Source organism: Neomonachus schauinslandi, chromosome 8, assembly GCF_002201575.2.
Source record: "Neomonachus schauinslandi chromosome 8, ASM220157v2, whole genome shotgun sequence".
NCBI lineage: Eukaryota > Metazoa > Chordata > Mammalia > Carnivora > Phocidae > Neomonachus > Neomonachus schauinslandi.
This window is the reverse complement of record NC_058410.1, coordinates 12,313,122-12,329,821: the sequence shown is the minus strand read 5'-3', so window position 1 is coordinate 12,329,821 and position 16,700 is coordinate 12,313,122. Positions and strand designations below refer to the sequence as shown.

Below are 16,700 nucleotides of genomic sequence, written 5' to 3'. Positions count from 1 at the left end.
GTTAGAATCTGCTTGGAGGCTTAACCAGGGCCAAGCCAGTGATGCGGCCGGTGCAGGTGAAGTGACATGTGCAGCCTCATGACAAGCCCCCGCTGCAGACCTTCTCCTGAATGTGGAGATTGTTCTGACTACCGTTGGAAGGCCAGCTCTCCACTCTGCCGCTGAATCCCTGTGTTGGCAAGTTTCTAGAGCCTTCTTCACCTTTTGGTTTATCTTTAAATGAAGGTAATACTTACACGTGAATGTGTTTTGAACCTTGGAAGGAGGGAAAGCGGCCCTCAGAATTTGACTGTCTTTCTTTACCAGTTCACAGTTTCAGCTTTGAAGAAGCACATAGGTATTTCAGTGGTGTAAAAATGCGTTTTAGTTTCATTCAAATGTATAGATGGCGATTATTCTGTAATACACTTAAAATAGGAGTAAAAGCTCTAATTGCCTTTACCCCTGAAGCGCATTTGCTTCTTATTACTTTGAGTCGTTTACTCAGAATGCACGGCAACGTGACAGTGTCCATTATACGGCATCTGTTTGTGTGCAGTTCACTTAATCTGGTTTAAGATCGGAGGCTGGCGATGTGTAGGGAAATTAAAGTGAAGTAACTGACTTACAGTTGTGTATCCTGCTTTCAGTTGGCCCGGCTTAGCGTGCTGGAGTTCTCCAGAGGTCATGCAGTTTTGGCGTGGTTTTGGATTGGGGCCACCGGCTTTGTTCTGTTTTGGGCCGTCCTGATGAAGTCCAGTGCTGTCTGACCCACTGTGTTTGGGCAGGAGGGCTTGCAAGGGGCTGAGCAGGGACGGCTCATTTCAGCCACGCAGCACCAGCTGAAACAGATTGTTCCTTGAAGTTTGTGAAAGGGATCATATTTTCGGTTGGGCCCATGAAAACTTCTCATTGTCATTTCAGTTGCCCTTCTTCTTTCTTAAACAGATCCAGCAATGGGAGCAGAACCTGGAGAAGTTTCACATGGATCTGTTCAGGATGCGTTGCTATCTGGCCAGCCTACAAGGCGGGGAGCTGCCAAACCCCAAGAGCCTCCTCGCTGCTGCCAGCCGCCCCTCCAAGCTGGCCCTTGGCAGGCTGGGCATCTTGTCGGTTTCTTCTTTCCATGCTCTGGTAAGTTCCTGGGAAGGGCTGTTTGTGGCATTCAGGGAGGATTGCGGACACTCACCTTTTCCCAGCTGGTTGCCCTTCAGCTGTCCTGGGACTTAACCCAGTACTGCCCAGGGGCTCCCCCCGCCCCCGCGGGTGGGGGGGGCCAGACTGCGGGGATGGAGGGTGGGAGGCAGCCTGCTCTAGAGAGTCCTGGCTTCTCTGCCGCCACTTCTAGGAACCCAGCTCCTCGTAGACGGTTATGAAATATTCACATCTGCATCTGCCGTTCTGTTTCACGTCCTACAGTCAGGAAGGTGGAAATCCCTGAGGAGCAGCAACAGGGGTGTGAAGAATGAAAAGGCTGAGCGAAGGGGGTTTTGTCTGTCCTGCACAGAGCCCCACTGGGTTTTCCACAGCGGCTCCTGGGTGGCTGGCTTCTGTGGCTAGTATGAGAGCTCCAGCCTGGGGGGCTCTGCGGATCGTTTTGCCGGCCCCACTGCCCGCCCTGGAGAGATCTGAATGTTGTAACTAGGCTGGCATTATCCAGATAAGAGATAGCCAAATGGTGGATGCACGTGTGGTATGTCAGACATGCAGTAGCTTTTGGCCAGCACATGATGGTTACAGCAAGCAGGGCTTACTTCTGTTCAGGCAGCCGTTAATTCTGTCACCCCAGATAATGTGTCTTAAGATTTTTAAAACTGTGTTTTTAATTAGGTATGTTCTAGAGATGATTCTGCTCTCCGGAAAAGAACACTCTCACTGACCCAGCGAGGAAGAAACAAGAAGGGTATATTTTCTTCATTAAAAGGGCTGGACACACTGGCGAGAAAAGGGAAGGAGAAAAGACCTTCTGTAACTCAGGCGAGTTCCTCAGGCCAGGAGGGACAGCAGACTTAGTGGGAGATCCTTGATAGTCAGCAGATCATAAATGCTCGTCATCCGTTAAGAATGAGATGAAAGTTGAGTCAGAGGAATGCGGTCCTGGCATGGGCTTTTTCCAAATGGGAACACACAAGTCGCCCAGCCTCCTTTTGGCACTTCCGGAAAGGTATTCACACCTTGCTCACAGCTGCAGCTCCAGGCACATGTAATCAGATGAGAATCCACACTTTTCATTGCCTTTAGAATATTTTTCCCCCCTAAGATTTGATGTTAAAATAAACATGTCAAATTAATAATAGAGTAACGGCAACCAAATTCTACTGATAGTGCTAGACACTCTTCTCACTTAATCTTTCTGACACAAAGGAGGCATTTTGTCATCAGATTTTTAGAGATGAGAAGCCTGAGGCGTGGAGACGTCTGTCACTTCCTCAGCCTTGTTCACCCCGTGCCCGTGGGGCAGGGCTGGCCTCGATCTTCCTTGATCCAGGACTCTGTAGCACTGGGCTGTTGGCAGCTGCTGAGTGTCCTAGAGGAAAGACACCTGTTTTAATATTTTATTTTATTTTAATTAATTTTAAAAAGATTTTATTTGGAAGAGAGAGCACAAGCAGGGGGAGGGGCAGAGGGAGAGGGAGAAGCAGACTCCCCCCTGAGCAGGGAGCCGGATGCAGGGCTCGACCCCTGGATCATGACCTGACCGAAGGCAGAAGCTTAACCGACTGAGTCCCCCAGGCACCCCTGTTTTAATATTTTAAAAATAACGTGAGCACTCATCGCTGAAATGGGGCTCACGTATAGTGAATTGTCTTCAGAACATTTTGAATGCTGCTATCTGAAGTAGTTCCTAATGACATTAATATAGTATATGATAATGAATTTTATGTTGCAGACTAATATGTTTTAGGATTATTATTTTTTCAAAGACTGTTGAAAAGATGAGTTCATGTGTTAATCTGATCATTTAAATGGAAAGGAAAAATGTGATGAAGTCTGAAGAAATTCTTGGTTTTACTTTTAACACGTTATTCTGAATAGGCTTCCAGTGTCATCTGGAAGAGAGGGTCACATCTCATGGAACTTGATTTTCTGATTTTATATGGATATTTATTTATTGTGTATCCTAGTTTTGTGAATTGCGTGAATCACAGATAGAAGCCACTCCTTTGACCTGTTTATAGCCCTGGAACCATAAAGGAGGAGTGGTGGACAAAAACACATGAGCCCCTCTTTTCCATGGTCTCTGTTTTGCATATTACTGTACAATTTTTATATACTCCTGTACAATGGAAAAGAATATCACATTTTAAATTGTGGTTCTACTTGTACTTTAATTGTAAAGTAATCATGTGTTGGTTGTAAGTGGGAAAATATTTCTTCATTACAGATGGTAGCCACCTATATACCATTGGCTAATGCTAGGCTTATATTTTTGGATTGAACTTCTGTGAATGTATTTGAGGCAAATTTTGGTTTTAATCAAGACAGTCAATTCTATATAATTAAATGATAATGGTAAATAACTTGATAACTTGCTCCTTTTTCTTAAGTGTTGACATTCAGCTAACTGTATCTGAGCCTAATACGGTCTTTATCCCATCCGATGTGGTAAATGTTCTTAATGTAAGATTTCTTGAGAAGCAAAAGCATTTGGTTGTACATTTTTGTTTTAAAAAGATAGGAAACTAATCGCAGTATTTGTATTTATGTAACTGAATGACGTAGATGTGGGTAGGTATCCATAAATGTTTAAACGGCCAGTTCTTTAATGGTTGTTATTTCACTACAAAATCTGGAAGATAAGAATTAGGAAAAGGAAATTATTCCTCATCCCTCTACCCAGACGCAACCACTGTTAATATTTAGCTATATTTCTTCCCTATTGTTGTTCTGTGCACGTTCGGAAAAGAGTTACGAGCTTGATTTTGGTGGTTTCGTGAGCCCAACTTTGAGCTCTGTTTCACATCTTCAGAAATGTGTACTTCTTGGTTAAAAACAACATCAAGAAGATCCAGGGTGGGGCGCCGCCTGGGTGGCTCAGTCGGTTAAGCGTCTGCCTTCAGCTCAGGTCATGATCCCAGGGTCCTGGGATCGAGCCCCGCATCGGGCTCCCTGCTCGGCGGGGAGCCTGCTTCTCCCTCTCTCTCTGCCTGCCACTCTGCCTACTTGTGTTCTCTCTCTCTGTCAAATAAATAAATAAAATCTTTAAAAAAAAAAAAAAAAAGAAGATCCAGGGTTACTGGAATAATACATGACATTATAGAAAAGTAAAATTTGTAACCGTATGGGAAGTAAAAAAAGCAACTTTTCCTTTAAAGTTAAAACTTTAAATGTAGTAGAGTGGTAATTGGTATAAATTGTGATGTGAAGATTCTATAAAATGTTACGGAACATAAAATTTTAAATACTGAAAAAGGGTAGCTGCCAAATGAACATTGCAGAGCCATTTCATTAGCCTTTGATTCAAGTGGCGGTAGGCATTTTCTGGAACTCAGCAATCCCCAAACTCCCAATAACTCCAGTGAGGGGAACATTGTGTATGTAGCAGCCATCTTGTTTTACGTTGATGACGCAAGTGCTAAGTTAAGCGGGCAGTGCTGGTTCACGATCTTTACATGAATCTCTTGAAAATAAATTTAGAATTCATGTGGTCCCTAGTGCGTAAATAAGAGAGATCCTCAGAATGCCAAGTAATTTTGAAGATCTCTAAATTCATGGTAACCCTATCTTAAAAGTGGCATGGCTAGATTAAGATCAAAATAGCAACTTCCATTTATTCTTCCCTATTGCTCAGCAGTGCTTACCCTTGTTTGAGAGTTTGGTGAGTCCAAAATTGCATTTTCCTCTCAGGGTGGTTAGAGAGCTTCACACAGACAGTATATCCATGCTGTGAATCAGCAGCCTTTGGATCACCAAGTGCCCTCAGTGGAGTTGAGCGCAGGGAGGGTCCTTGTCTAGACTCCAAAAGAGTTTCTGACTAAACAACTCAGAACCATTTCTGAGTGGAATTAATCATTTCTGAATGGAATTATGGAGTAGGGCAAACAAACAAACTTAAGCTTTTTCCTTTGGGGTTTTTTCAAATCCACACCTTCCCCTTACAGCTGTGTTTCCTGTTACTGAGCAATTTCTCTGTCTTCTTCACTAAATCGTTTTATCTTGGGTTTTCTGTCCAGTAAACTTCTCAACTATTTGTAGAGGTTGAAACCTGATTTTAATAGGCTTGGACAAATTTAATATGCTTTTGCAGAAGTTGGCAGTATTACTTAATAAATTAATTGGGATAATTTGGCCACTTGACAATTTAGCTGGAAAAAACTTGAGGAATGGTTGAGTATTACACTGTTGATGGGTCCAGAGGGGAGGTAAGGGAGGTACTTTCTGGTGATCCTAAAATAATACAACACAGACAGCTACCTGTTCTGCCTTCATGTGAGTCTGGCCTGGACTGTGGGCTGTTCAGTGTGCTATTTTATTGTTGACAGTGCTCCTAGTGGGCTGCTCAGCCTAAGGTGTCCTGAGATGGGGTAGAAAACCTCCACTCAAAGCCCCATTCCCCTTCACCTCCCCTTCTCAGAGATCAGGGGCTGCAAGAGTGTGGGTATGAGACGGAATGGTTCGTGCCAGGGGTCATGTTGCTACGTTGCTCCTCTCTGTTCTTGGTGATCTCGTTTTGCTAGATCTGACCAACCGTGGGGCCACAAGGATGCCAAGTCCAAACCTTCCTTTTTTTTTTTTTTTTTTTAAGATTTTGTTTATTTATTTATTTATAGTGTGAGCAGGGGCGGCAGGGGAGGGCAGAGGGAGAGAGAATCTCAAGCTGAGGGCAGAGCCCCGAGCCCCCATGTGGGGCTCAGTCTCACAACCCTGAGGTGATGACCTGAGCTGAAATCAAGAGTCAGGTGCTTAACCAACTCAGCCACTCAGACGCCCCTCAAACTTCCTTTTTATAAATCATACCATCAAAATCTCAGACTTCTATAAATGAATATAAATCATTTCCATTCCCTGCCCCTTTATTTCTATACACTGCAGAGCCTATTTCAAAATCCAGATCAAATTACCATCTTTTTTTTTTTAAACTTGATTAAAAAAATTATATCACTATTATAGGTTTCCCCATGGATCAGAAGTAGATCATTCCTGTGAAACCTTTCATAAACCGAAATAGCATTAGGTGAAGAAGCAAATACCGTTAATTTATATGGAAAAATTTTGAGCATTCCCAGAGCCAAAAAGTAACATTTTGGGCTTTTCTGATACTTTAGGGCACATCTTGCTAAAGGATGCACAAAATAAATCGAGGTACAGCTCAGATGCTCAGACACAGTTCAAAGCTCTGGTGGGTTGATGCTCAGATGACAAGTGTAGCTCCCAGGGAAGGACCTTGGCCCTGTCCCTCTTGCTACTGGGGTGTGCGCGCATGCATGCTGTCTCTCAAAGGGCTTACTGCTGCAAAACAGGCACTGAATGTGTTTCTGCTTTTCACCTGATTTCATCAAAGTGAGTGAAAATCTTCTATGGATTTCTTTCAGTTAGCTCTAACAGGTACAAACAGATCTTTCATGAAAGCGAAGTGACACAATGTGAACTATAGAAAAGTGGGGGACACCTCTGTTTCTTTGGTTTGCTACCTCTTACCCTCAGTGATGCGACCAAGCTGTGTCTCCCAGGCAGGCTTGTAATTGGGACCCTTGCTCTATATAGTTTATATTTTATGATTATGTATATATTCTCAGTCCATAGCACACTGCTGAGGGTAGAGTATCGTTTAATAAATCTGCCTATTGTCTATATCAGGTGCAGTCCTTTAATAATAGTTGAGAAGAAATGTTTGATCTGTAATAAAAAACATAGTTTGAAGGTTATATCTCTTCTGTCGCTAAATAATAATTTAAAATTCCTACTTTGAAAGTTAAGAGATTCTGTCATGGAAGCATTTTTTATTAACTGAAGTTACATCAGGCTTTGAAAATAAATTTTGCTAAAAAGGCTTTTGATGGTCAGAATTAAGCTTAGTGCTTATTTAAATTGTGCTCAAATTACCAGATGATCTTCTTGTGATTTAATTGGTAAGTCCCATTGGTGCTATAATCAGTGAGAGGAAAATATTGCATCTGTTTTTTAAAGCATATACACTTAAACATTTATTCCTATTTTAACTAAGAATTGCCTCTGGTGTAGGAACACTGAACGAATTCTTTTGACATATAGGGCTACTTTAATTGTGTATTTATCATTTCTGGACTGCAGAACTCAGATAACTAGGTTTAAATTGAGTTGCAGGTGGAATGAAGGGCATTTGTTTTTTTGTATCTCTGGGACTTAAAATTCTGCCTGTAGCTGGTTGAATCATATCTCACAAGTTTTCCTCTGCTAATCATTGTTGGAGAATATTGATAATTTGCACAGAGCATCTTCTCGTGTATAGCCAGTGTATGATGTCCATTAGCCATAAAGAAAGGCAGCCAAGTTCCTGAGCGTCGGGAGGGAGGGGTCTCGGGCATTTTTAACTATTCCACTCTAATTGGTGCGTCATATAACAGTCCCAACAGTGAGTCATCCTAATTCAAAATCTGTTAAGATTGGAGTAAAGCCAGCCTTATTTGAGCATTTTTGAAAGGACATTTTGGCGAGCCCAAAATGAAAGCTTTTCATAGCATGCTTCTTGATGAGTAATAATGACTCTCAAGCAGTGTTTGAAGGGAGGTGTTTGTTATGGAGATTTTGACAACAAATCCCCCGCTGAGACTCTGGAAGGCAGCTACCCCAGCAGCTTCATTGCAGAAATTGTGGAGCCCCTGGGCCTTGGCTCTTTCTGCTGGAAAATTGGCTTGGGGTGTCCCGACTTTCTGTGGCTGCAAGTCAATGAAGTATTGTCCCATGAGTCATTAGCTCCAAACTGGGAAAAAAAATGCTAATGTTGGTTTTTTAAATGGAAAATAGGAATGAAACCACTTGCTCCTGACCATAGCGAAGTAATCTGTTTAAGTAGGGTCAGTAGTGTGGGACCTTGCATAACATGCATGCACATACAGATAGATAGATAGGTACATACATAGGTCTTTGTTTCCCTTCATATCAGCTGATGTTCGGGCATCAGCCCAAGAAGGAGATAAACACTTTCTCCTCCATGACATTTTGCTGTTATTAAGAAAACCCAGAGCATGTAACTCCTTTTGTGTTTTCTCCTCATCTCACTTGCTAATAGACTTTCCTTTTATCAGCAACTGTTGTGGAGGGCCCATTGGTGACAGCCAGATTGTGATTTTGCTACTCACTTCCCTTCAGTGATCCAAGTAGTAATTACAAGCCATTTGATCCAGAAGCATCTGCTGTGAGAACATGCGGAGTTCCAATTTTCTCTCCTTGAGGCACACTGAGCATGAGTGACTTGACATGTGCTTTCATGACCATTAACGGAATAGTAATAATCAATGCTTCTGTAGAAGTTGCCCACGAGGAGGGCACGCCTGAGCCAGGCCGTGGTGCCAGTCACAGCCGACCACACGATGACCCCAGCAGCCGTAGCTCCTCAGGGTTTTGAGACAAAGGATGGTTCTCCTGCAGTTCTATACAGTGGCCATTGTTGAATTTCGGGGGTTAAGGCAGCTATGATAGAATTCTGCAATCCAGACTGAACTTAAAAAAAGTTCTTTTGACATTGTTATGGCCCTTTATAGAAAAGTGCCTTCAAATGCCATTCCTCACACCCATCTCCTGACCTCCCCATGAAACGGGGGGGTTTTAGGCCCCTTTAAAGGTGAGGAAACTGAAGCCCAGAGACATTAGATAACCAGCCCTGGCAAGGCTGGGATTTGACCAGATGGCCTGTTATATTTTTGCTGTCTATTATTTGCATTTTCTCCAGGAACTGGGAACCTTGAGCAAACTAATTGGAAACTAGCTTTTTTTTTTTTTAAATCTTTAAAAAGATTGTATTTATTTGACAGAGAGAGAGCATGCACATAAGCAGGGGGAGGGGCAGAGGGAGTGGGAAAGGCAGGCTGCCTGCTGAGCAGATCCCCCCGCCCCAGCCTCCACCACCTCCCCCCGCCCCCAACCCCAGGACCCTGAGATCATGACCTGAGCTGAAGGCAGACACTTAGCCGACTGAGCCACCCAGGCGCCCCTGGAAACTAGTTTTTAGCGGGTGGGGGAGGGGGCTTGGGGAGAGGTGGAGTGGGAGGTAGGTTGAGTGTTAACAGCCTTGGCCGAGTAGCTCGCCACTGGCTTCTGGGTGAGTGGTAAAAAGATGAAGGCAGCACCTCAGAAAAGGGTAGGCTGGGAAGAGAGCTTTCCAGATGGCTTAGTTTGTTTGCTTATTTTCAAGATTCTCTTTTCCTCTTATGAAAAAAAAAAAGGCTTTTATCTGGCTTATTGAGAATAAAGCCATGTGTGTATAGTCTCGGCATGGACAGCATTGACCCTTGAGGGAATCAGTCTAGCTTTTGCTCCAAGTGGGCAAAGCTTATAACCACCTAGGACGTCAGTAAGCATATAGTCTTTTCTTTTTCTTGTTCTAATTAATTAGTCAAATCCATATTCCTTTTTTTAAAAGATCTTACTTATTTGAGAGAGAGAGTGAGAGAGAGCATGAGAGGGGAGAGGTCAGAGGGAGAAGCAGACTCCCCACTGAGCCCGATGTGGGACTCGATCCTGGGACTCCAGGATCACAACCTGAGCTGAAGGCAGTCGCTTAACCAACTGAGCCACCCAGGCATCCAGTCAACTCCATAGTCCTGATGTTTCCTTGGAATAACCAGATTTTCCCTTTCTTTAATTGGGTACGTTTGAGATTGTGTGTTACGCACAGGAAAAACCTTACATGTAAATTTTCATTGCAGGATCTCTTGAGAGGCTGTGAATCTTCCACAGCCTTGGCTTTGCTCGGCATCTTCTCTTCCATCGTTTCCTCAGTCTTAGGTCAATAGTGTAGGCTCAGGAAATGATTCCACAGGGTAGCTGTAGGCACAAAGCCTTGTTTAATTGAGTAGAATATGAATATTCTGTCCTTTGGCATTTATCTGCATCCTTTTCTCGTCTAGGACTTCTTCCCCTTCAATAATCTATTGATTTCTCTTCTTAAAATTTAGGGAAGATTAAGAACTTGACACTGTATGGATAGGGCAGCTTTTACCTTTCAAGCCTGTGTATAATTGTGGATTTTTGGTTGCATCCAGTTCAACGCCCCTGTGCTGGATATGTTCTGGGTGCAGAATGTACTGTGTCAAGGTCTGAAGAAGCCAGAGCCACAAAGACAGGGCCTCTGCTGTCATTTGTCTTAACACGGGGGGTGGGGGGGGGGGGCGTGAGAGCACCTAAAAATGACTGTCCAGTGAGCTGGGCTTTGCTAAGTGCTGCATCAGGGGATCTAAGACAGTAGACTCATTTAATTGAGTGGAATTGGGGTAGGAGGGAAGGGAGCAAGAGAGATTTCATTAGAGAGGGAGTGGGTAGCATTGGAAATAAGGTTGAAGGATGTATATGGTTTCAGCATTGGACATGTGAGGGGAGGTGGGAGGTAAAGCAGGCAAGGGAAGTTGAAACGAAAGGAGAGTGCTGGACGCCTGGGTGGCTCAGTTGGTTAAGCGACTGCCTTCGGCTCAGGTCATGATCCTGGAGTCCCTGGATCGAGTCCCTGGATCGAGTCCCGCATCGGGCTCCCTGCTCGGCAGGGAGTCTGCTTCTCCCTCTGACCCTCCCCCCTCTCATGCTCTCTCTATCTCATTCTCTCTCAAATGAATAAATAAAATCTTTAAAAAAAAAAAAAAAGGAGAGTGCTGCTGCTTTGTGGGGAACGTCAGGTGAGCTGTTTTGTTCCACTAGAACCTGGTGTGTGCTGTAGAAGAACAGAAAAGATTCGAGAAAGTTAAGTTGTATCCATTTTGTGGGGCGGTAACTGGCAGGTTGATATTTCTCTATAGCGCAGTGGTGGTGAGCATAGGCTGAACGGAGCATAGGCTGAAGCCAGGTTTTTAGGGTTCAGATCCCCATAGTAACATCATCCCAGCTCACTGTGTGCGCTTGGGCAAGTTTCTAGAATTTTCTGAGCCTCGTTTTTCTCACTTGTTACCTAGAGGGTCAGGGCAATGTGTAAAGGGTTGTCAGTGAACTGACAGCATGTGAAAAGCTTATTCCATCCAGGGGCACATGACTGCCCGGCTGGCTCGCTCAGTAGAGCATGCAGCTCTTCATTGCAGGGTGGCGAGTTCAAGCCCCAGGTTGGGTGTGGAGCCTACTTGGAAAGAAAAAAAAAAAAGCTATTCCATCTGGCCCCATGTAAGACAGTCTCTCTATGCTGGAGAATAAAGGATGGGAACAGGAGGAAAGGGAAGGATAGTTGCGAGCTTGTATTTCTTCTGTCCCTCTTCCACCTGTCCGTCTTCAGTTTTTCCTGTTCTGCTCTGAAAGTACAAGATTCAGTTGCTTTGCGGGAGTAATCCACTGTCTGACTTCTTGGCCTGGCTTCCCGTGTGGTTTCTTACTCCACAGTGACCTCTGCTGGGGTTTTAGTTTGGTTCTGAGCAAGCCTGGTTTGAGAGGTGGGGTCTGTACCTTTAAGGAAGTACCTGCTTGTTACTAATGCACCTGGTTGAAATCACTCCCCAGAGGAAAAGTACCTGGAGGTGAATCAGAGAAGGAATAGTGATCTGAATGAGATAGGATCCTTCAGGAGAAAGTGGGTCCATGCTGCCTGCCTGCTCCTTGGCTCCAGGCGTCTATTCCTCTCTTTTTTCTTTTGGTTTGGCACATGAGGTTGATAGTCATTCTGGGCTATGATCATTTTCCAGGAAAATGTACAGAAAGTGACAGATCCATGACAGGTCCAGAAACATCCCTTTAAAGACGAATACCACATTTTAAAAAAGACAGCACAGAAAAATTGATTCTTTTCTTGCTTTTCCTGAGCCTGTTCTTTTGAAATTTTCAACATATCTGTTCTTGTTTTTTTTTTTTTTTTAAGATTTTATTTATTTGAGAGAGACAGTGAGAGAGAGCATGAGCAGGGGGAGAGAGAGAAGCAGGCTCCCCGCTGAGCAGGGAACACAACCTGGGTCTCCATCCCAGGACCCCGGGATCATGACATGAGCCCAAGGCAGATGCTTAACCGACTGAGCCACCCAGGTGCCCCTCTATTCTAGTTTTTTTATCCAGCATAGGAGGATTTTTTTGCTTTGTGGGCTTTTTAATGCATGGAATTCAGAGTAAAATCCATTGATGATAACTTTATGATAAGTAGGCTATAATTATGTGATAGTATTGAAAGTAACATTTTCTAGTGTGTAAGGTATTTTCACATCTGTATTTTTTTGTTTGCAAAATCTGTATTAACTAATAAACCTAAGTAATTATATTACTAATATCCCCTTTTACAGAATAGGAGACAAGGCTCATCAAGGTGAATGTCCTGTCCTGCTGATTAAATGGTAGAATGTGTAACTTGAACATCAGGTTTTTTGATTTCAAATCCCCGGGTCTTTTCTTTACCACCAGTGAAGACCAATGCAAGAATCTAACCAGAGGACGACATTTTTTTTTTAAGAGATTTACTTATTTGAGAGAGAGAGAGAGAGATCATGAGCAGGGGAGAAGGGTAGAGGGAGAAGCAGACTCCCCACTGAGCAGGGAGCCCGACTCTGGTCCCGACCCCAGGCAGGATCATGGGATCATGACCTGAGCCGAAGGAGACGCTTAACCAACTGAGCCACCCAGGCACCCAGCACATTTCTGAGTTGTTTAATACATGTTAACTATTTTTGTTTATAAATCACGGAAGTTTATGTTAACATGAGATCATTTAATTACCATGCTAATGGGGTCCAGGGAATTAAACATCTTTGGGAAAAGCTTCCTTCTAAAGCTGGTATGTTTGGGGATGATTTCTAAGAGTGTCTAGATGTGAAATAGCTGATGGAAAGAAAAAAAAATGTTCCCAGGATTAGGGACTGATTTTAAGAAGCAAGTAGAAATATGAGAGAAGAGAAACCTGCTCAGATGAAGTGCAGTTCGGGTTAGGATGCGGGCAGGCATCAGTGGCCATAAATGAGACCATTTTAAAATTCACGGGGATCAGGAATGCAGATTACACAGGGCGCTTGTCAGCCAGCAATTCTAGAGCAGTGAGAGTGGATACCAAGCACCGTTGCATCCACTGTGTCATGTTCAGATTTGGGCTAAGTGGCAAATGGCATGTGGCTAGAACACTGGACGAGGAATCCATTGCCTTCTGGTCAGCCTCCCTGGGCTTCAGTTTTGTGTGGGTTAAATGAACGAGGAGACACTGGGCTTGTCTGCCCTAGAGGGTTGTGAGAAGCCAGACACAAGGAATGTGGAAGGGCTTACTATAAAATATGCCATGAATCAAGGGGACATTTTTTTCATAGTGTCCGTGCTTTGTGTATCAAATCTATCTGTATTTTCTTGTGGTATCTGAAAACAGGTGGATGAACTTCTGCATATATACGGTTCAACAGCCGATGGTGTTCCCCGAGACAACACGTGGGAAGTCCAGACCTACGTTCATTTTCAGGATAATCAAGGGGTTACTGTAATGATCAAGCCAGAACATAGAGTAGAAGATATTTTGACTTTGGCATGCAAGGTAATGGATTTTGCTGTGGAAATATGTCTCAGTAGAAAGAATCATTAATATTGCCTCCCTATGCCTTTTAAATCTGTGTGGTATTTAGGAGCTCACTTTCTATACTAGGGAAAAGATTAACATCTATTAACCAACATGTTTATGAATGGACATATTTATTACTTTAATTAGCATTTTCTTCTTCCATCTTTTAGAAGAGTGAGTTGTTAGGTTATGGCCCCTTGCCTTCATGAAGAACCTGAGTCGTTTTACTGAAATTCCTAATATGCCTTTATATCTAGAATAATCATGAAGGCTGTTGTTATTTAAGTTCCTTAGGGACAGTGCTCCGTAAGAAAGTGGCGTAAACTTCGAAGTAGTTTGGTTTACTCCTAAGCAGTTTTATCGAGTTTCTCTAGATTAAGCGAGTAACTTGATACTATTCACGGTTGCTTCATGGAGATTGTTATGAGATGGTGTTTTACTCATTATTCAAACTGGGTTTTGTTTCTGAAAAGAATGTTTACACTAAGTCTTAAAGAGAGCCCGCTGGTAATAGACTGAATGTCAGAGCAGAGGTTTTTAATCCACCAGGTGGCGCAGTAGAGCTGAACTCATTCTTAAGTTTCAGAGAAAATGCCATCAAATAACCTGGCATGGTGACTTTGGTAACAGGCATGTGGACTTTGGTAACTCTTTACCATGTACACTTAACAGATATGAATAATCATTAATTTTATCTTTTAATAGTCTTGCTTTGACTTAAGCCTTAGGACACCAGACGTTTATATACGTAGCTTTACATTCTTACCAGTTTAATGTCCTCTACTCCGTTATGTAAGGTTTTTATTCAGACAACCCACAATATTGTTTTCTACCAACAACACGAGTTATGAAGTTCATAGGTCTGTAAGTGACATAGGACGCCAGAAGTCGGAGTGGGTCAGTTAGACCCAGTTAGAGCATAGGCCTGAAATAATTTGTGAGTGAGTGAATGAGTACATGTATCAGCATTTTCCTTTTGAAAAAACATTTTTTGGGGTAGGAAATTCCTAATTCTGAGGTCTGTACAATATGAGATTTTTCACATTTCACACAATTTCTCTACTTCAGTAATGAGAAACAACTTGGGCAAAACCAATGTATAAAATGATAGTACCTGCTGAGATGGTAAGATCTATCCTATCAGATAATATACTACCCTAAGTTCTTAAAAATACACCTCTTGATTTTTAGTGATGAGCGGTGTCATTTAGAGAAAACCTTCTTAAAAGTAATTATTTGTCCCGTCTTTCTTTTTTTGCACATTTAAATTTCAGCTCTTACGTATGGGTTTAAACTCCACGCAGTATATACAGTATTTCCTTCAGAAATGTCCACTTTGATTTTTAATGGACAACGATGAATTTAGAAAGAACATTTAAAATCTTGAATGGCTGTCTTTTTTCTTTACAGATGAGGCAGCTGGAACCCAGTCACTATGGCCTACAGCTCCGAAAATTAGTAGATGAAAACATTGAGTACTGTGTCCCTGCACCATATGAATACATGCAAGAACAGGCAAGTGATTTGAACCACATCTAAGGCCTCTTGATTTTAAAAGTCAGTTATTTGTGGGGGCGCCTGGGTGACTCAGTTGGTTAAGTGTCCGACTCTTGATCTTGGCTCGGGTTTTGATCTCAGGGTTGTGAGTTCAAGTCCCGAGCTGGGCTCCATGCTGGGTGTGGCGCCTACTTAAAAGTATGTAATTTGTGTGTGTGGGGGGGGGATTCTGTTTTAATTTGGCATCTGGTTTGGAAATCATTAAAATAAATTTCCAAAGGGGCTCCTGGGTGGTTCAGTTGGTTGAGCGTTTGACTCTTGGTTTCGGCTCAGGTCAGGATCTCAGAGTCCTGGGGCTGAGCCCCGCGTCAGGCTCGGTGCTCAGTGGGGAGTCTTGCTTCTCCTTCTCCATCTGCTCTTCCCCCAACTTGTGAGCATGCTGTCTCTCAAATAAATAAAATCTTTAAAAAAATTTTCCAAGATATCATGACATTAAATTTTTTGATTTTGTTGTTTTTCCTTTTGTAGGTTTATGATGAAATAGAAATCTTCCCGCTAAGTGTTTATGATGTGCAGCTCACGAAGACCGGCAGTGTGTCTGACTTTGGTAAGCACAGTAACCCAGTCGGAGGGACACCTGGGTGGCTCAGTCGAGTAAGCGTCTATCTTTGGCTCAGGTCATGATCTCGGGGTCCTGGGATTGAGCCCCGTGTTGGGCTCCCTGCTCAGCGGGGAGCCTGCTTCTCCCTGTCCTGCTTCTCTTGCTGTACTCTCTCTCTCTGTCAAATAAATAAATAAAATCTTTAAAAAAAAAAAAAAAAGGAACCCAGTTAGAGAGCCGTGTTGTCCATCCGTGTATAGTTTGCTCCAGGATCTTTGGACCTAATTTTTTTTTTTTCTTTACGTTTACATTTTCAGTGTCAACTAGGATAGTAGTTTCTGAAATTCCTCTCATTTCCTTCATTTCTGTTTATTTATATTAAGCTCAAAAGATGCTTATTAAATAGGGGAAAATGCCAAAGTAATGAAAAGGAGTAAGTATAAAAATTGATGAGTTTGAAAGGATGGTGATAAGAGTAACACAACGAATTTACTGGGTGCTGTTCTGAGCTGAGTAACTCCGGATTCTCCTCCGTGTCTTTGCTCTCAGCTTTTCACCCGCCAGAAACGGGGCCTTTCACTGCCTACTGCCCCCCGCCTTCCCTCCTCTCTGTGGAGATCCACCGTGGCCTCCAGGAACTAACTAAAGGTCTAACTTTCTTAAAGAAGGCTTATATGACTGCTTTACCTTCAGTTTAAAAAATGAAGGGTCAGTATTATCCACGTCATTTCATAATATTTGATTTTTGCATTTCCATTTGTTTGTCTTTAAACTTGGCTTTAAGCTCCTCATGGACTGTATACTCATGTCTTTTTTTTTTTTTTTTAAAGATTTTATTTATTTATTTGAGAGAGAGAGAGAGAATGAGAGAGAGAGCATGAGGGGGGGAGGGTCAGAGGGAGAAGCAGACTCCCCGCCGAGCAGGGAGCCCGATGTGGGACTCGATCCCGGGACTCCAGGATCATGACCTGAGCTGAAGGCAGTCGCTTAACCAAC

At 43.0% G+C, this 16,700-nt stretch overlaps 1 protein-coding gene across 1 annotated transcript in view; it reads left to right on the top strand.

The window, feature by feature from the left end:
* The window catches only part of TIAM2 (TIAM Rac1 associated GEF 2), a 111,412-nt gene that overhangs the window by 27,639 nt on the left and 67,073 nt on the right, over positions 1–16,700 (top strand). Inside the window, exons 6-10 of the mRNA XM_021693474.2 lie at positions 928–1,113; positions 1,810–1,956; positions 13,421–13,582; positions 15,017–15,121; positions 15,632–15,710. Coding sequence (XP_021549149.1) covers positions 928–1,113; positions 1,810–1,956; positions 13,421–13,582; positions 15,017–15,121; positions 15,632–15,710 — 679 coding nt within the window. The remainder of the gene's footprint in view (positions 1–927; positions 1,114–1,809; positions 1,957–13,420; positions 13,583–15,016; positions 15,122–15,631; positions 15,711–16,700) is intronic.